The 20,394-nt window shown below is 59.2% G+C and overlaps 1 protein-coding gene across 3 annotated transcripts in view; it reads right to left on the bottom strand.

The window, feature by feature from the left end:
• EIF4G1 (eukaryotic translation initiation factor 4 gamma 1) overlaps positions 1-12,990 on the bottom strand; it is a 44,708-nt gene extending 31,718 nt beyond the window's left edge. For 2 of the 3 annotated variants that reach the window (XM_077825665.1, XM_077825667.1), the window contains exons 1-3: positions 12,893-12,990; positions 2,825-2,933; positions 2,412-2,498 (exon numbers count right to left, since the gene is read on the bottom strand). In XM_077825665.1, coding sequence (XP_077681791.1) covers positions 2,412-2,498; positions 2,825-2,899 — 162 coding nt within the window. In that variant the 5' untranslated portion in view covers positions 2,900-2,933; positions 12,893-12,990. Of the gene's footprint in view, positions 1-2,411; positions 2,499-2,824; positions 2,934-6,165; positions 6,307-12,892 lie in introns of those variants that run through there. The other variant, XM_077825666.1, reaches the window with a different exon arrangement.
• Positions 12,991-20,394: the final 7,404 nt, after the last annotated feature.

Genomic DNA, 20,394 nt, shown 5'->3' with positions numbered 1-20,394 from the left:
AGAAGGCAGCCCTGGCACCAGGCGATACCTTCAGGGCCACGGCCCGCTGGGCTGGCAGGAGGCTCAGGGACCTAACCCCTCCCCACATGCAAGAGCTGGGCAAAAAGACCACAGCAGCCCCTCAACTTCCCTCCCCCAGGATGCCGTGAGCCAGGGCACTTTCTGCCCTTCAGTCCCAGAACGTGCCTCCAGACACTGAGCGTGAGGGTGAGGGACTCATTTCACAGCCTGGACTGCCCATTTTCAGGGCCCACATCCTGAGTACAAAGGGGGGCTGCTGACACCAGCTGATCTGGGATGGGCCTCAGCTTCAGGACCCCAGCAGCACCAGGGCCCACCACCATGAGCTACAACTCCCCTCTCCTCCTCCCATCAGACCCTATGTCTTTCTCCATCTCCACGAGCCATCCTGGTCTTCAGCCAGACTCCGGGCAGCGAGGCCCCAAAGGGCAGGACAAGCAGAGACGATCTGCAGATTGCGGAGTGCCCCTCTGGCAAACTCCACTCACGCACTAAGAGGCAGGACTATGCAGGTGGTGAATGGGCCTCTCTGCCCTGCTAGGCCAGCCAGAGCCCAAGCCAGGTCTTAACAACAGACCTCGACCTGACCTAAGACAAAGCAGCGGCTACAGTGCTGGAATCCCCTCTCCGGCCTGCGTCTGATCAGTACAGACAGCCCAGAGCTGCCACCTCCAGGGCACAGCTGGTGTGAAGGAAATGCCAATGCGCAGCCCAGCCTCGGGAGCCAGTGCACCTCTTCCAGCAACCAACTCCAACCAACCGTCCAGAGGTGAATCGGACGCGTGTCCCCCACCAGCCACCGCAGCTCCTCCCGTCCACAGAAACGCTCAGCCCCACTGCAGGGTGTTTCCCAGCCCGTGAACCGCCATGTGACCCCACTGTGCCAGACAAGGTGTGGAGCCAACTTCACAGCTGGGGGGTGCAGAGGGAGGTGAAAAGTCAGGGGAGGGACCATAGTTACCAACAAGCTGCCCACCCCAGCTGCCCCCTCTGCTTTGGCAGCAGAGTAGGGACGGGGTCCACCTCGCCCTGCAGCCACTGCGTGAGATTGGAGCCATTTTAGTAAGGGACAGGCTGACTGCCATCTTGGGGTGCTGCCCTGGGCGCTGCCAGGGGACTAGTCCATCTGAGGAGCAAGGGCGAGACCACCCGTGGGTCAGTCAGAGGCAGAAGCAGCTTTGTGGGGCAGAGTGGGTTGTGGGGCTGGTAGCAGAGAAGCAGCCACATGCTCCAAGCTTCATGCAGGAATCACGTCAAGGTACAGACGCTGCAGTGAAACTCCTATGGCCTCCTACCCAAGGACACCTCTCTCCCCCTTCCCCCCCACCCCGAGACACCCACACGGCCAGCAGAGATCCCAGCGCACTGAGCTGTTTGTGTCAGCAGCCCACTGGGCCAGTCAAACCTCCCGGCTCCCCATTCCAGTTGTCTGTCCGGCCCTGCAGAGCCCCAGAGTCTGGCTCCTGGCTCACGTGCAGTCGGAGTTTGGCGCAATTCAACCAGCGCTCGGGACCCACTGTCTTTGCGCATCCAGTCACCCACTCTCCCCACGGTGGGACCACCACTGGCCTGAGAATGTGGCAGGGGTCCTGGGCCACAAGGAACCACGTGAGACTTTGCCAAGCCTTCCTGCTCCTTGCGTTAACCCAGACCAGTCATCCCTGGTGCCCAGTGCAGCAGCCCACACCCTCCCACTCCTCTAGCCCCGCCGTTTCCTTGCAGCATCCAGACAAACACCATGTGGCTGCACCCCCGGGGGTCCGTACGGCATGCGGGGAGCAGGGGCTGGTTAGTACCTGCTGGTGTAAAGTACGAGGCCCTGCTGGAAACTAAGACAGGAAAGAGCGAGGGGAGAGGAAAGAAGAAGCAAGGTCACTTCAGGTTCAGACAAAACTGTGAGGCCTGGGAGGGGGTGGGGGCAAACACCAGCAGCTCTGCGCTGTGGACGCAGGAAGGGGACGCAGGCCGGGAGGGAGGGCGGGCAGACAGACAGACCGACCGACATCCATCCCCTCACAGCTCCCCTGCAGTCACCCCTTCTCCCCCTCCCGAGTGAAGAGCACACGTTCATTCAGGCCCACCTCCTCCACACACACGGCTGCGCGCACCACAGGGCCAGAGCCCAGCTCAGGGGAGAGTCCGGGTAGCTCTGCCCTCCCTCTGCCTGGCACGCTGGAGCCCTCCAGCCTGACTTAGAGCTGGGGCCAGCTCAGCACCACAAAACCTGCTCGCCAGCGGATCAAAGGCCCCCAGGCGCAGCCACCCAGAGAACCACACAACTGGGAGGCAGCAACCACCCCGGCCGTCAGAAAACCTGACGGCCATAAGGCAGCAGGAGTCCCAGTGGCCCCCAGGAAGCCGGCAGCGGCCCCGCCCCAGTGCCCCCTTACCTGTCGAGGCTGGGAAGGCGTATTCATTTGTGTAGCTTGCGACGGGTTAAAAACCACGGGTGCCGTCTGACCAGGTGGAAACGCCGACTGCAGGGAGACAAGGAAGGAGCAGGTTGGCACGGCAGCTACCAGGGCTCCCCAAAGCCACATCCCTGGGACCCTGTACACAGCGCCCCCTGCTGGGCAGCGCCCAGCACCCCTTGGGCTCCAGGCTCTGAGCACGCCTCCCTCACCTGGCGAGCCCAATCCTGACCCCAGGACTGGTCAGCAGGGAGCCGAGTGCTAGACCAGGAGTCTCACCTCGTATCTCAGCGGAGGACAGTATGGCTGGGATCAGGCACACGCAGGGCTCTGAGGGGAGATGCTCCATCAGCCTCAGAAAAGGGCTGGGAGGGGGTGCAGAGGGGCCCTACCTGTGGAAGTCCAGGAGAAGGGGCAGGGTGTGGGGCTGTCGGGGCTCCTCCTGTGGGCTGTGGAGCTTTGTTCATTTCATGTGGTGCTGCATAAGGATCCCCTCGCTATCTGCGGACAGAGAAACAAAGGACACGCTCAGCGGAGGCGGCAAGGAGCCTGGGGTGAGCGGGGCAGAGAGAGGAGCTGGGCTGAGGGCAGGGAGTTCCCCAAAGGCTAAAACGAGGCCACAGCCCAGGTGGCTCCGGCAAGGGCTGGCTGATGACTTTGCTGCCTGGGTCCGCGCAAGTCCGCAGCACAAGCAGGCTGGCCCCTGGGGCCCGAGGGTCTGCGTGCCAGGACAAACGAGCCTCAGACTGCAGCTAGCCAGTACAGTCCAACGCGGCAGCGGGGTTTCAGGCAGAGATTGGCCACCACAGTCCCAGGGGCAGCTCGAATAGCCAGAGCCAGGCACGGGCAGACACTGCACGAGCTCCTGCTACTGATCCCCGCAGAAGTGCTCAGTGGACGCCACTCAGCAGGAGCGCTGGGGGTCTAGAATCCAGGGGCCCCACCCCAATGATCATCCCTGGTCCCATTTATCTTCTCCCTCAACCATTCCTCGTTTTCTTGATGTTCTACTGTCTCCCCTTCCCCATGGCCACACCCCACCACCAACAGTAAGTCCTGGGTGCCCTCAGTATCTGGAAAGGGCTCCTCACCCCTGTGCACTACTGAGGTAATACCAACAGTGGATGGGGGGATTATCTCAGAGCAGCCTGTACCCCCAGGTACGGGCTCACCTGCCACCCCCTCCCCAATACAAACAGACAAACATTTCAGGAGGTCGGAAGTGCCCTAAAGTCAAGAGACCAAACAAGGCACAAGGCAGCAGGAACCCGGCCGTGCCCCCCAGAGCCAAGAATGGACCCAGCCACAATCGCTGGTTAGAGGGAGGGGAAGCCGAGAACTCTCCCAGCTTTAAGATCGTTAGGAGCTGGGGGAGACATCTCTCCCACAGACCTGGAACCTCAGTGAATCCCCCCCTTATTAGTTCTCAGGTACTACAGGGGGCAGTCCAAACACTGCAGGGGCCCCTCCATATCACACCCCAAGAGCTAAGCCCGGGTCGGTTCCCCGCAGACATGCAGAGGGCGTGGGGGTGGCAGCTTCTCTTGGGAATGCAGCCCGCCAACCCCCTCCCTCCCAGAGACCACTAGCCACAGACAGTCGGGAGCCCCATGGACCCAGGCCTCCCCAGCTCAGCAAGAGTGAAGAATCCACTGACCTAGGCTTGAACCCTGCTACAGGGACCTGCCTGGGCCCATCTACACAATAGGGGCAGGCCAGGCCCCCCGGCTCAGCTCCCCACTAGCTCATGACCCGCCCCATCGGCCTGCAGCTCCCACAGGCCAGACAAACGTGTTTCTAGAGAAAGGAGGCCACACTGGGAACTGGATCCCCACGGCACGGCAGCCTCACAGTCCCACAGGGATTCCTGCTGGGAACTGCCCCACAGCCACTGTTCCTGCCCTGCTCCCTGCTGTGCCAGGCTGGGACTGGCACCACGAGCAAGGGCTGTGCTCACCCACAGCCAGAGAGAGGACTGCTGGGGGGGGATTCCCTGCCCCGTTCTCACTGGGTGCCGGATCCGGAGAGCAGCAGAGAGAGCCCAGACCCATCTCCGATGCTGACAGGCCTTGCCCCAGAGAGGACTCCCTGGCTGCTGCTGCTTCCCCTCCCCCTTGGTAACAGTGCAAAAGCCACAGTGACAGAGCATGGGGAGCCTGAGACCAAGCCGAGCCACCTTCCCCGGGGGGTAGAGAGAAGACCATTGAACCCACTGAACCTCGCTGGAGCACAGAACCGCCGTATGGAAGCACCAGCCAGAGGCAGCCCAGGCCAGCCCTGCCAGGGAACCCTCCCCAGCCATCCAAGCCAAACAAACAGAGCCCGGCTCCCGCTGTAACCTGATGCTCAGAGTCAGCATTCCAGGCATGGGGAAGGCACAGCCAGTGCAGATCAGGGGGCGGCCATCTCGGTGCAGGGGAGCTTCACCACCGCCAGACCCTCTCCTAGCACCCCCGGGAATCACGGCCAGTCCCCCCAGAGGTTACCACCAGCTGCCAGGGGCAGGATCCCACAGCAGCCTGGGTCACATAAGGGGGGAAAAGGAGCTGCGGGCCCAGTCCATGGGCCCTGCGTTTCCTGCATCCTCCCCACTGCCCTCAGCTCTGACCCCTGGGGTCCCACCGCATTTCAGGAGCCTTTCACCTGCTACAGTCCAGGGGCTTTTAAAAGCAACCAGGTCCTTGCTGCCTGTCTCTGAGCAGAGGGGCTAGGAAGAGCCCAGCCTCCCCCAGGAGTCCGCACCAAAGCCCTGCAAAGCAGGGCCTGCACGGCCGGAAGCAGGTGGGTGAGCAGGCCCAAGCACCACGCATGCCCATTGCCGTGCAGCACGGTAAACACTGGGCACCCCACATGACAGAACCCGCTGGAGATGTGTGTCTGCAGAGCGGGCTGGGGGTCGCCCCGGGGGGCCTGGGGTTGGGGATCTGCGAGGGGCAGAGGTGCCCACTGAGGTCACTGCCATTCTCAGCCCCATAGCACGCAGCGCTGGGTCCAACGCCCCCAGTGCAGGCAGCACCCCTGCCCCCACCAAAGGCTGGCATTTCAGAGACTGCCTCCCGGCCATTGGAATACACCCTGACCCAGCACCCCACAGCGCTGACCAGCCCACCCCAGCCCAGGAGTGGCTTGGCTGCAGCCTTGGATGTGCCCAGAGCCCAGAACTCAGCAGCTGCCAACCCCAGCCTGGACAAAGCCCTGGAGAACATGACACAGCAACAATCCTACCCAAGACCTCAGGAAAGAGGGTGCTGGATGGGACCGACCAGCACTCACTAACTCCCCTCCTCCACTTATCCAGGGCAGAAGCCAAGGGCCCAGGGTGTGGCTCTCTGCCCTAGGCCCCTCCCCTGCAGCCTGGCAGGGTGCCTGGAGTGCATACCCAGGCTCTCAGCCCTTCCCGGGGGAATACCAAGCTTGGGGGAATTGTAATATTCTTTTGGGATAACACCAGCAAGTTACTCAAAAAAGGGGGGGAGGGAGGGGGAGACTTTGGAGTGCTGAGAAGTTCCTGACTGTGCAGTGACACCCCCAGGAATGGGGGAGCCCAGGTCTCGCAGGCCTCTCCCCAGCACAGCTCTGATCCACACTGCAGCCAGACCAAGCACCGAGCACTCCCCATGGAGAGTCGGAACACCCGGTCAGCCTGGCGTACACACAGCAATCATTACAGTGCCATGTAGGGAACCCACCTCACCCCCCGACACACACAGACAGGAGAGAGAAGGATACTCACCCCTGCCCCGGGAAAAAGCTAGGCAAGCTGAGCGGGTCTGTAGAGATCTTTCATCCAACTGACTTCAAGAGAGGAAAATCAGCCTGCAAACCTGCCCGCATGCGGTGGGGAGGGCCAGGCGAGCCAAACATGGGCAAGGCAGGGGAGAGCCCCCCGCCCCCACCCCAGGGAGGACGGGAACATGCCTGCCAGGGTCAGATCGCAGAGTCTGCTGCAGTGCAGAGACACCGAGAGGGAGAGCCAGCCTGAGGAGCCAGGGAGCATCCGAAACCCCACCCACAGGCAGAGCCATGCGGCCTCAGCACTGCCCAAACCAGTCAGAGAAACCCGTCTCCATGCATGAGTCACTCGTGCTGCACACGCTCCACGGCAGGCAGGAGAGGAGCGGAGCCCCACGCCAGGCGCTCCCTGCCCTGCCTCTCCCCTCGCCATGCAAAGCAACCAGACACCCACCTGTGCCAACGGCACTCACGCACGCTGGAGGCAGACAGACGCTGTGCGATTCCACCAGAGCTCCCCCCAGGCTCCCCCCCGCCCCCCCAGCAGTCTGTTCTGGCAAACCAAGGACCCCCCCCACACACACACACCTCTGCCCTCCGAGAAGAGGGAGGGGCAGCAGGGGGCAGCGCAGCAGCATCACCCTCCTCCCTTGGGAGCTGGAAGGCAGCCTGGTAATGAAATGCACAGGTTGCACTAAATGGGGGAGCTGCAAACCGCAGCCAGGAGGGAGGATGGTGCAGAGGGGCAGGAAACAGCACCAGTGCCACCTGGGAGACAGGCAGCTGGGGAGCCGGAGTGGGGGGAAGGGCACCGCACACCAGGGAGGAGTTTGCCATGGGACACGGTTGCAAAAAGCCCACTGCAATTTAGGGGCTGTGTATGCCATGGCCTCCCGTGCACGAGCAGGGTGGGCACCATCCCATTCCATATGGTTCCAGGGAGATTCCCCCCCCTCCCCACCTCAGGCCCCTCCCCACAGATGCAGGGTCACTTAACCCTTCAGTAGCAAAGGCCTTGACATGCCTCTGGCCCTGCTCCCATTTCACAGGTGGGGAAACAGGACTAGACAGAGCCTGGACACCCCCTGCCACCACACCCAGCCTCTAGACCACACCCACCTCCCCTCCAGACCAGGGTGCAAATTCCTTGGCCTTGCTAAACCCCAGCTTGGGTATTTACGGAACATGGGACACTGTCACCTCACCTTCCCCGCAGCAGAGAGGCTCCTGGGACCCTGAAAGCCCATATTCAGTGGAGGACCATGTCCCTGAGGCCAGAAGCCACCTTGCAATCCTCAGCCACCCTCCTTCCCCAAGTGCAGCTCACTGCACCAGCCAGTGGCTGTTCCTGGCAGCTGGTGATGCTAGATTGTGTAATGCTGCTGCCCTGCTAATCCAGCCTGGCGGGCCCACTCCCAATGCCAAGTTGGAGCACTGGGAGGAGGATGCCCACTGCTCTGCACTTGGGGACCCCACCCGGTGCAGAACTGTGAGAGCTCCAAGTTGCAGGCCATAGCAGGCAGGCTCACGGAGCAGGGTAAGGGGTCTCTAGGCAGCAGGCCCTGCCATATGCTAGGGAGACACCAGAATTGCGCTCAGGGGACTGGCATCCTGATCACTCGGGGGGGGGGGGAGGGGGAGGGAGGGAGGTGCTCCCCCCTCCTCCCCGTCAGGTGCTCATGCACACACGAAAGCTTTAGCCACTCAAGGTCTCTGTCAGCCCAACAGTGATTAGACCAGCCATCCACGTTAAACAAACACCTCAAAGGTTATGTCCAGATACCAGCCCACAAGAGCCAGGAGCCCAAGCCCTAACGCTGCCAGCTTGTCCTCGCCTACCCCAAGATGGGCCAAGGGCCCAGAGCCATGAACCCCTGGGTCTAGCAGGTTAAAATCCCATCCACAGGGGCAGATAAAGGGCACTGCAGAGACTGAACCAAGGTGGCATAGGGAATAGGCTGGCTCATTGGTCAGCTCAAGCAGCCAGGCCCCCTGGCTCCTCCATTGAGGAGCACAAACACCACCCTCTCATCAATATGGAGGTTCAAAATCTGCCCCAGGGTAAGCAGCAGCCTGGGGAGCTGGTGTCCACCCGTGGAGCTCTCCTCCTCCATCCTGGGGTGTGGGACTGTTTGTCAGCCCTTGATTTTATTACAAGGCAAGCTTCTCTGGGCAAGGACAGCGTCCTCTTTGCCTGTGAAGTGCCGTGCACAATGGGCCACGCCAGCTTCAGGCTGACACAGCCCCAAGGACATGTTCCCTTTGACCCTGCCTGATCAGCATCCCAGCAACAGCTCATTAACAGCTGGACCTGGGCAGAACTTGCCCAAGCAGCAGGGACGTGGCAGCGTTAGGGTTCATTGTACTCTAGTGCCCCCCATGTTTCCAGCAGGATCGGGGCCCCATTGGGCAGAGCACTGGACAGTAGGGATGTAAATATCAGTTTAAAAAATTAACCCGTTAACCGAGTAAAATTATATTGTTTAACTGGTTAACCGAGGTCGCTCCGGCTGGCCTGGCACGACGGGGGCTGGGGTTGCGGCCCGGCCAGCACGTGGCCGCCAGGGTTAACGGTTAAGGTTGGTTGACAGCAAGTCTAGCGCTTACCGGTTAACCACTTAACCTTTTACATCCCTATTGGACAGACAGCAAAATATTTACAAACTAGCTAGATCCCAGGGCGTCCACATCTTCAGAGTCCTCCCAAATCTTTGCTGGTTAGGGGGCTCCCGGGTTCCGACTCACCCACTCGGGCAGAGCCGGGAGAAGTTCTCCCTTACTCAGGACCTTCCTGCCCTTTTGCAGGTTTGAGATTTAAGCCAGGTGCTAAAATACCTTTAAACCACCCCAGTGACTCTGCCTCAGATTGCAGAGAGGCAAGAGGAGAGCCAGGGTCATGAGGAATTACAAAGGGTTTCTATCTCATCCACAGACACCCCACACCGAAGTGTCACTGCATTCCCCTGCTTGCTCTGGAGTTACTAGGGGCGAGGAGCGAGGCATTCCTCCTCCTGGACCAGGCAATGCCTAGCACTAGCAGGTGCTCAGACCCACCCCACCGCTAGCTCCAACCTTGAGATGGCAGCACCCTCTGCTCCCCACTACATCAGGGCCACAGGGCGTACTCGGTCTCATTTAGCCTGGGAACTCCTGGAGGCCAGGCCTGAATTCCCTGCTTCGTACAGTGCCAAACACGCCAGCAGCTCTTACTAAGCCAGTCCCCTGCCCTAACCTGAGCCAGGTCAGCCAGACATTTCAGAAAGCAACCTCTTGCGTGGAATCAATAGCTGGAGCTCACTTAGCTTGACGTTCACTTCCTAATGGGAGGCAGAAAAACATCCGGCTCCTTAGGTAGCTATTTTAATTGCCTGCTAGGTTCACCTGAAAATAGCCCTGCTGCAGCTTGGATGAGAGGGAAGGCGTCAACCTCCTTTGTAACAACCACCCAATATGCAATTAGTATGGAGGCAAACAGCTTGCTCTCCAGTTTACAGCCCAGCTATTTGAAGTGGCTAATATATGACCCCAGTGCCTGAAATATAAGGGAAGAGAGGCAGAGTATTAACCTAGTCAACAGGGGCTGGGGTTGCATCAGATCCCAAAGCAAGCGGAGTCAGGCCTGGCTGGAGACCTCCAAGGAAAAGCTGGGGCTGAGGAGGGCCGCACATTAGCATGGCACTGGGGCTGCTGGAGGTGCTGACTTTGAGCAGAAATAACTGAGGCCCACAGCACTTTTGTGGAGAGGCTGATCACACATTACCCACCACGAGCCCCCCCGGAGCTTTTGGGAATAATCCTTCCTGTGCTTATTCCGGGGGGGGAGGATGGCAGCACCTGGGCCCCTCCAATTCCTAGAGCAGCAGAGCTAAACTAGCATGAACTCAGTGTCTCTCTGCTCCCCCACAAGCAGGATCCAGGCAGCAGGAGCTGCTGTTGGTACTGGGGTGGGGAGGGAGGAGGAAGCAGTGTGCGTCTCCTCTCTCTGTTCCTGGCACAGAGGATGGTGCCTGGGCTGCTCCCGCAGGTAGCACATCCCTGGCATTGCTGTGCCCATTGGACCAGAGCGAAACGGAGGAGGAAGGGCACAGCCACCATCTTAGAGAAGAGGTTAAACAGGGATGGGGGGAGGTGTTCTGGATGAGAAGGGGTGTGGGCACCATTCACCCTGGTTCTTCCCTGCAGCCCCAAGCCAAGCAGAGCAAGTCAGGAATAGGCCTATGGAACAATGATCCTCCCTACTCTACAGCGCCATCCCCTGGGTGTAGCAGAGTCAGAGACGACCGCTTTAGGGGCCAATTTTATTCTGGTACTTTTGTCTCCTGTAAGCCCTGTAGGGCCAGTCCAGCTGCAGGAGAGGGAACTGGATTCCAGAACTGTTACTGAAATGCAAGTAGTGGCATGGGGCTCCACAGATGCTAATGGGGGGCAGAGCTCAGCCCGCAGGCGGTACACGCCAACCTTGTGCCCCAGTCCGAAGGATCTAGTTCCCTTCTCAGATGCCAGGAAGAAGCTGCAGGGCAGTGACTTTACTTGTAAACTGAGCCCTTTTGACCTGGAGTCACGGAGAGGGTAAACAGGGAGCCCTCAATGCCAGTTTCACATTAAGTCCCCTTCAAGGGTGTTTGTGGCAGGCCCAAGACTGCTCTCACGAGAGGTCACAGAATAAATGAGCTCCCGCTACCCCACAGACATAGCTGCAGAGATCAGATCAGAGGACACCCCCCACTCACAACTTCAGACACTGCCCCCTCCCTGGAAAACATGCACACCCCACCCCACCCTGCCAGAACCAACGGTTTGGAAAGCAGGGCAGCAAGAATCCCTGTTTTTTTCTCTCTGCTTTGATACAGGAGAGCGCGCGTGCCCAGGAAAACGTCTCAGACACAACCGGGTTTATGGAGCAAAACACAGACAGGAGAAGGGTAAACAGCCCCCTGGGTAGCCCGGCTTTGAACTCCCCCTGGCCACAGTCCAGAGGCTTACGGGGAGCAGCGCGCAGCAAATGGATCCCGAGCGCTCAGTGGGCGCGACATGCGGCACCCCGCAAAGAGGCGGCACAAGCACGTACGCCCCAGGGATATGAGCTGTGGGGCACCTCACCAGCCCCCACCACCACCAGGGCAGGGGGGCCCCAGAACCTGCATCGCCATATGTAACAGGCAGGTGGGGGACCCCCCCCTCCGGACAGGCTCCCCGGGGGGCCCCAGAGCCCGCTCCCCGGGGGGCCCCAGAGCCCGCTCCCCGGGGGGCCCCCAGAGCCCGCTCCCCGGGGGGCCCCCAGAGCCCGCTCCCCGGGGACCATCCAACAGGCGCCCCCTCCCACTGGCCCGCCCTTCCCGGCCGGGGCTGGTGCCGGCGGCGCACGGAGCCGAGGGAAGGGCCCGGCGGCGGCCTCTGCCAAGGACACGTGTCACTCCCGGCGGCGGCCATGGCTTCCCGGGAGAGGCCCGAGCGGGAGCCGGCGCCTCTGCGCCACGGCCGCCGGGGGGAGGCAGCCAGAGCCGGCGCCGCAGGCCCTGCCCGGGCCCGACGGAAGGAAGCCGGGCGGCAGCGGCGACACGTGGGGGCCGGGCCTAGACACCGGCTTGGGAGAGGCCGGGGCTGGGCCTACGGACGGGGGGGAGCCGAGAGCACGTGGGGGCTGCCGCTCGGTACTGGATAAAGGCCTTGGGGGGAGGGGCCAGGCATGGGGGAGGGGGCTAGAGAGGCCCATTCAGGCCCCTATAGACGCCGGATATTTAAGGGGAGGGGTCAGCTGGGGGGCGGAGGTGAGCTCAGGCCCCTATAGCATAGGGACGCCGGGCATTGTGTGTGTGGGAGGGGGCGCCGGGGGCTCAGGCCATATACGCACCAGGCATTGGGGGGTGGGGGGGCACAGACGTGGCAAGCCATAAGGGCATAGACGTACCAGAGGGAGGCAGGAGCTACCCCCGGGCCTATAGACGGCAGGAATTCGGGAAGGAAATGGATGCACTCAAGCCCTATAGGCAGCGGGGGTGGGAGGGGGAAACGCGGGCGAGGTGCGTTAAGACCCTATAGACACCATGGGGGGGGGCGGTTCAGGCCCTATAGACACCGGGGGGGGGGGGACGGTTCAGGCCCTATAGACAACGGGCCCTTGAAAAGGGCCGCTGGGATCAGGCGCTATAGACAGCGGGAGATCAGTCAGGCCGTGCAGACACTTGGGGGGGGCCCCCACTGGGGAATTTCGCCCCCCCCAGACGGCGGAGATGTGGGCTTGGCAGGCGAACCAGGGCCGAGGAATGTGTGTGTGGACGGTGGGGCGGGGGCCCGCAGGCCCCACGGAAACAGGGTGGGGGGAAGAGGTCAGGCCCCCCCCATGTGGTGTACGGGAGGGGGGGGACATCCGGGCGGCGGGAGGGCGGATCAGGCCCTGCAGAGCCGGAGACAGCGGGCCCCGGGGCGGAAGGAGCGAGATCCCGGTCTCTGCCCGCCTAGGCCGAGCCCGAGGCCCGCGCAGGGCCGCTCCCCCCCCCGCCAGCCGCGCGCGGGCGCCGGGGGCTCCATGCGGCCGGGCCGGGCCGCGACCCCCCACCCCACGTGGTGGCCGGGCGGGCGCGGGGCCGGGGCGGGCGGCGCGGGGCCCGGGGCGGCGGGGCCAGGCTCCCCCGGGGGCGGATGGCGGCGGATTGCTCGGGCCCCGCTCCCGCCCCGGCATGGCCGAGGGAGGCGGCGCCGCCCGGCCAGCCCGCCCCGGCCCCCGTTACCTTCAGTCTCCTTCAGTCCGAGCGGCCCGACGCAGCCGCAGCGCAGCCCAGCACGACCATTTCCGGAGCCGCTCCGCGGGGAGGGGCGGGGCCAGGCCGGTCACGGGGCGGAGGAGGGGGCGGGGCCGGCTGAGGCCGAGCTGCGCCCCGCCCCGCCCCGCCCGCGGCGGCACCCGTGTCACGTGACCGACCGACCGCCCCCTTCCGGGGCGCCCAGCACTGCGGTCAGGTGACGCGGACCGCGACGGAACCTTTATCATGTGACCTGCCGCCAGCCAGTGCGCTTGGCCATGAGCGGCGCTCACGTCATACGGCGCGCAGCCGGTTCCCACCTTCCCGCTCACATGTGACAAGCACGTGTCAGGTGTGGGGGGCGGGGCGCTCCAGGCAGGCTGCCCCGACCTGTCAGCCTCCCCCACAGGCGCCTCCCCGGGGTTTAGGATCCCCCCGCCTGGCACTTTACCACCCCCCACACACCCCTCGTCCTAGGGTCCCCCCCCCACACACATACACCTGCTAGGCTTGCCAGGGGTCTGGTTTTCTACCGTATGCCCGGTCAAAGAAGGACCCTGGCGGCTCCACTCAGCACCACTGACCAGGCCATTAAAGGTCGGGTCAGGGGGGCCAAGGCAGGCTCTGTACCTGCCACGGCTCCACACGGCTCCCGGAAGCAGCGGCATGTGTAGGGGCAGCCAGGGGGGCCACACGCTCCCCCGCCCCAACTGCCGGCTCTGCAGCTCTGATTGGCTGAAAACTGCAGCCAATGGGAGTTGTGGGGGCAGCGCCTGCCGCCAGGGCAGTGCACAGAGTGGCCTGGCCGCGCCTCCGCGTAGGAGCCAGAGAGGGGACATGCTGCTGCTTCCAGGAGATGCTTGAGGTAAGCGTCGCCCGGAGCCTGCGCCCCTGATGTGCCCGCCCCCGTGCGTGCTCCAACCCCCTGACCCAGCCTGGAGTCCTCTCCCATACTTCAAACCCCTCAGCTCCACCCCCAGCCTGGAGCCCCCTCCTGTACCCCAAATCTCTCATCCCTGGCCCAACCCCAGCCAGAGCCCTCATCCCATCCCGCACCCCAACCCCCTGAGCCAGTCCTCTGAGCAAGTAACAGAGGGAGGGGAGATGGAGTGAGTGGGGGCAGAGTGGGTAAGAAGCGGGGCCTCAGAGGAGGGGTGGGGCAAGGGTGTTCAGTTTTGCGTGGCAACCCTAACACCTCCCCCTAGGCTTTGCACACATCCTCCCACACACACACACCTCCTCCTAGGTTTAACAGTTGCCCTCCCACACCTTCCCCCTAGGTTTAGCACCCCCCCAGGCCTTGCACCTATTCCCTCCCACAGAAACACACACACCTCCCCCCACACTTTCCCCTAGGTTTAGCACTCCCCCCCCAGGCCCTCCTCCTAGGTTTTGCACACCCCCCCGGCCTTGCACCTATTCCCCCCCCAGACACACACTCCCCCCTAGGCTTAGCATTCCCCAACCAGACCTGGCTCTCTGCCCCACACACACCCCAGGGCTTGGTACCTTGCCCACACTCTTGAGTCTGATGCCCTCTCCCCCACACATGCACATCCTAGGCCTGGCACTCTGCTCTGCCCATGACCTGGCATCCTAGACACGACCACACACACATTCCCCAGCATGATGCTGCCTACCACCAACCCCCACAACACATACACCCATCCACCCAAGTCTGGCACCCTGCCCTTTTACCACTCATACATCTATCTCGCCCCCCCTGTTCCCTCTAAGCTGTGCGCCTGTGTGCACGCACACAGATCCTAAACCCCGCGCACATGGCGAAACACCGCGTGCGCATTTGTCCGCATCCCAACGGCACTTCGGTCGGGACGCCCTTTGTCCCGATATCGGGGACCGCTCACCGTCACCGCCCCCCCGCCCCCAACCTGACCCTAGGAGCCAGGCGGACCTGCTGGCTCTTAGGGTCTCTGCACGCTGCCAACGCCTGCAAGCCCTGCTCCGCAGCTCCGGCAGCTCCCATTGGTGCTTTTCCCAGCCAATAGGAGTCGCGGAGCTCGCGCTTGTGGTGGGCGCAGCATGTGGAGAGTCTGGAGACCCCCCCCTCCCTCGCCACTCTGATCCTAGGAGCCAGAGACCTCCCAGCAGGCCAGGGAAGGGGGCAGGGCATGATGGAGTGAGTGTCTGGGAGGTCTGTGGTGGGGTGCTAGGCTGTGAGGGCACTGGGCGAGGTTTGTGTGTTTTGGGGTGCTAGGCAGTGGGGGTCTGTTGGGGGGTGCTGGGCAGTGGGGGAGATCTGTGTGTGTCAGGGCAGTGGGGGTCTGTGTGGGGCATTGTTTAGTTGTGGTGGGGCTGTGGGGAAGGGCACTGGGTGGGAGGGAGGAGAAATCTGTGTGTATTGGGAAACTAGCGAGTGGGGGGTTCTGTGTGGGGTGCTGGGCAGCTGTGGTAGGGCTGTGGGCGGCGGGCGCTGGGCAGGGGTGGTGGTGTGCACAGCACTGTGCATTTGTGGTGGAAATGTGGGGGGGTTGTGGGGAGGCTCTGGGCATAGTGGGTTCAGGGGGTGCAGGGCAGGGGAGCTGTGTGGCTCTCTTCCCCACCCCCCACCCCCCGATTCGCCCAATGTGTCCTGATATTTCACTCTTGCGATCTGGTCACCCTATTTATGGGCGACTTTTGACATTGTTCGCCCGCCGTCTATCAACACAGCCAGATTCTACTAGCTGGCAAGGGGGGGCAAGGGAAAGGAGGGCAATGACTTGTACCCCTCCCCGCCAGCATTTCGAACGTGGAACGTTGATCACGTTGGAATGGTCAGGACTCACACATCTCCTTGTAGTCTGTTCATTTGGCTGTGTACAAACTCAAGTATGAGCAAATAAGTCAAAATGCCTGGCCGTAGTTGCTAAGGAACTGCAAAGATTTCCCAGAAATGAATAAAGGTAAATGTTGCTTTCGTGATTGAAATCTTTCAAAGGCATTGGACTTCATACATTTACTCATGATGTTTTACCATTTTCCCATGTTTTTTTGCCACAGATGCATGGACATGATCGGAGCTGTGCACCAACTTCCGGTATCCTGATCTGAATGATCTCCCATTTGCCCTTTTGTTGAGTCATGCTGTTAAGCGCATTGAAATAGTAGCCATATAATAAAAGTATTAATTTTAAATAAACCAGTCTGGTAAAAAATCAATCCCAAAATGTCACTGTCTAGAGGTCTAAAGCGTAAAAGAACAGCGACTTCATTTAACTCTGGATGGCTGGATGAGACGATAGAGACAGTTACACCGAGGTCACATAGTGTAATGCTTGTTAAACTTCGTGAAATATTCACATATCATGAGGACAACGGCGTGGTTTGTGTATATTGTCGAGATGCAAGAGCTTCGGGAGAATTTTCAACAGGAAGAATGTGGAATGGTGTATGGAAGTTGGATTTCTTAAAGCATCATGTGTCAAATCCCTATGCTCAAAATACAAAGAATTTCTTGCTGAAGAGATTGTTATAGTCAGTCAGTACGACTTCAAGTTTGCAGAAGCCGAAAGAATCAAAAGCCAATTGGTTTTAAGTTTCCCGAATATGGTGACATTTGCTCACCAGAACGAACAGTTTAAAGATCTTGCAAAGTTGTTAGATATTGGAGGAACATTCCTAGCCTCAAGTGCAGACTGTGAGCGTGGCTTTAGCTTAATGAACACTCTAAAAAATAAACTACGGAATTGTTTACAAGTAGATCATTTGGACATGCTGATGTGTATTAAAAGTTACCAGCTGGATGGAGGACTGATAGATCTGGACAGAGTTTATAGTGAATGCGCAAATGAAAAAGATCTCAGGGAAAAACAGTAAGGTTAGTTTAGCAGTCTTTGATATTTCGACCAATAAGGAAATTAAAATGCATTTGTAATTGCATATCTTATTCTTGGCTGATAATCATTTATTGATTTTTTTCAGGAAAATTTTAAATTTAAAACAAACTCTTGTTTTTCTTTTTTTACTTATGTCGTCTCTATCTGAAAACCCATATAAATTTGCTCACATGGAAAAGTAACAGGAAACTACTTATGTAGCTTTAGCTTCTTCTAAGGGGATTCAGCATGTGGAAGTGAGGAGACAGGACCCACCTGGCCCACCACTGATCCCCCGCCTTCCATCTGAGAACCATTGATCTCACAGACATGATGCAACAAGGAGGGAGAGAACAGCCATGATGGGTAGCCAGTAGGGCCTGACCAGTTTGGCGTCCATAATATTGGGCAGTGACTCACTTCATGCACATTCCTTAACAAATGTGGTGGCTTGGAAAATAGGCTTTGGGACAGCATAAAGCGGGGGAGGGGGGGCAGAGAGCAAGAGAGGGGATGGAAAAGAAGAACAGGTCAAAGACGCAGCCAGATTCTAGCCTTAAGAAGGGGGCCAGAGCCTCTCACACACCTGAAGACACTATTATCAGCCCCATTTAACAGAGGAGGGACCACAGAAAGCAGTGAAGATGTTCCTCAGAGTCACCAGTAAATAGAACCCAGGAGTCCTGACTCCCAATCTTCTGCTCTAGACACATCACCTCACAGGGCTGCTCAACAGCGCATGTCCAAACTTTTCTCATTGGGGGGCGGGGGGGGGAGGAAGGGGCACCTACATTGGCAATTGGTCAATGCCTAATCTGCCTAAAATAAAGCAGATGGCAGCCACCATGCCTCTGTAACATGGAGGGGTAGACACAGAAACTACCAGTCCCAGCATGCAATGCAGAACCAACTTGTCCCAGCATACAAAGGCCCCCTTCAGGTCACAGTGGAGTATTGCATGCTTATATCTTGGAGTCTGACCATGTGGGCAAACTCCATAGGGGTTTGTTTGGCCTGGGATTATTACTGTAGTGCCTAAAACCACCAGTCAGGCGCCAGGGCTCTGCTGTGCTCAGGGCTATACAAAGAGGTTACCTGCCTGGAGAAGTTTACAATCCGTATGTGCCCATGTTGAGCCAGCATCGCTCGGTGGGTCTGAGTCAGGAGTCCCCACTGGTGGAGGGCCAGTGATTTGTGAATCGTCACCAATCCAGTCCAGAATAATCTCCCCTGTTCCTCTTTATGTGAACAGGCCTTTCTGGTGTACCTTGGTGGGGGAGGGGGTACAGCTCCCAGTCGATTTGGCCAACTCTACCAGTCTCTTAGCTGTATAGCAACTGATGGCTGCTTTGCAGACCAGAGAAAAGACCCAAACCCCCACCCGCAGGGTGCTCACAATCTGAGGTTAGAGGGAAAAGGTTCTGACAAATGATGGCATTGCTTGTTCCGTGGCTTCGGGGTGCGCGATGTTGATGCTCAGCACTCCTGCCATCAGCTGGATTTTCACATTTCTTTAACAGAAGGGTTAGCTGGGTTTGGGAACAAAGGAGAAGAGCTGGAGTAGCAAGCAGGGTGGGGACAGGGCTGAGATGAGAATGACTTGACTTGCCAGAGTTAAAGTAAGCAGTGATTCCACAGGCAGAGCAGTGGCTGAGTTCAACAAGTGGCCATGCCCAGGACAGCTGGCACCGAGAGCAAGGAGATTGGCTGGCTGCACGTATCAGTATGACTGAGCAAAACTGTACCAAAGCATGGCACGAGCTGGGTGAGTTAACAAATGCCAATTGGGTTCCAGTAGCAGGGAACTGAGCCATGTGCAGGGGTGAAGCAGAGGGGCCGGGAGTGCCCTGAGCTGGATTGGAAGCTGCTGCTGCTCCTAAAGCAAGTGATAAACACATACCTTGGTACAGCTCTTGCTGTGTTGGTAGCTCCCCAGCCTGGGGGAGAGAGGGTGAAGCAATCAGCACGTGATCTGGCACACACCTAGCTAGTGAAGGGAGCTGAGCAGTCCAGAGAGGGCGGTAAATTTCCGAGTTTGTAGAAGGGGCTAAGGTGAGAACGCTTTACAAGGATCAGCCCATTAGCAAGGCAGCTGGGCCTGGGACGAGAGGGGAGTCCTGCAGAGGAAGGAAGTAGGGAACAGGACTATAGTGATTCCAACTAGGGAATGCCAGAGGTAGGCTACCAGACTTAGTGGCCCAAAGGCAAGGGTGTCTGATGTGGATGGGAGGGCAGGCAAGGGTTCAGGAGTAACCTTAGGACCACGCTGCTCTTGAGCAGAACTGGCACCGGTAAGAGGGAAACGCAGCCAGAGCTCAGGGTGGGTCGAGTTGATCTGGCCTGGCTCACCCTGCAGTGCCCTGCTCCAAGGCTGGTACCACGCTAGGGAGACACGATCCATCTGAGATGCCCGGTCGTCGGCTCAGCCCAAGTCACAGTGGCAAGTTGCTGGGAGCCCAAGGGCTGCACGTAGTTTGCACTTCACCCTGCCACAGAGCCCTGGCACAGAACCATGCCAGGAGAACTCCCTGGGCGTGGCACATGCCAGCAAGAGAACAGCCTTTGGCTTAACTCTCACACCGCCCAGGCAAGGGGCAGCTAAGGTCCTGCCAATCCCTGCTGAGCTTCACCCTCGCCCAGGCTCCCTGTGAAAATAAGGGGCATTCTTCTGCTGTAACAGCTGGGGATAGTGAGGCTGGGGTGGAGGTGGACAACTGAGCCAAGGCCACAGCAGCTGCACAGCAGAGCCAGGACTGCGCCCAGCAGAGACTGGACCACATGCTAGGGCATGGGACAGGGCCTCCATTGGCTACCCCACCATGACTGAGTAGGAGTGATACTGCTGCCAGCCCAGGTAACAGGACTGGGGGGGAAGCTGTGTCCCAGGCCGGAAGGGGCAGCAAGGACACAAGGTGAGTGGGGTCTGAGCTCAGGGGCTTTGGCTGCTTCCCCGAGAACGTAACATCAGAAGGGCCATACTGGGTCAGACCAAAGGTCCATCCAGCCCAGGATCCTGTCTTCCAACAGTATGCCAGGTGCCCCAGAGGGAATAACAGACAGGTAATCATCAGGTGATCCAGGCCCTGTCACCGATTCCCAGCTTCTGGCAAACAGAGGCTAGGGACACCATTGATGGACCTATCCTCCATGAATTTATCTAGTTCTTTTTTGAACCCTCTTATAGTCTTGGCCTTCACAACATCCTCTGTCAAAGAGTTCCACAGACTGACTGCGCTGCGTGAAAAAATACTTCCGTTTGTTTTAAACCTGCTGCCTGTTAATTTCATTGGGTGACCCCTAGTTCTTGTGTTCTGAGAAGTAGTAAACAACACTTCCTTATCTACTTTCTCTACACCCGTCATGATTTTATAGACCTCTATCATATCTCCCCTTAGTCATCTCTTTTCCAAGCTGAAAAGTCCCAGTCTTATTAATCTCTCCTCATACAGCAGCTGTTCCATAGCCCTGATAATTTTTGTTGCCCTTTCCTGAACCTTTTCCAATTCCAATATATCTTTTTGGAGATGGGGCGACCACATCTGCACGCAGTATTCAAGATGTGGGCGGACCATGGATTTATACAGAGGCAATATGATATTTTCTGTCTTATTATCTATCCTTTTCGTAATGATTCCCAACATTCTGTTCGCTTTTTTGACGGCCGCTGCACCT

The sequence above is a fragment of the Eretmochelys imbricata genome, chromosome 9 (assembly GCF_965152235.1).
Source record: "Eretmochelys imbricata isolate rEreImb1 chromosome 9, rEreImb1.hap1, whole genome shotgun sequence".
NCBI lineage: Eukaryota > Metazoa > Chordata > Testudines > Cheloniidae > Eretmochelys > Eretmochelys imbricata.
The sequence above is the reverse complement of the archived record's forward strand: the minus strand, read 5'-3'. Positions and strand labels throughout refer to the sequence as shown.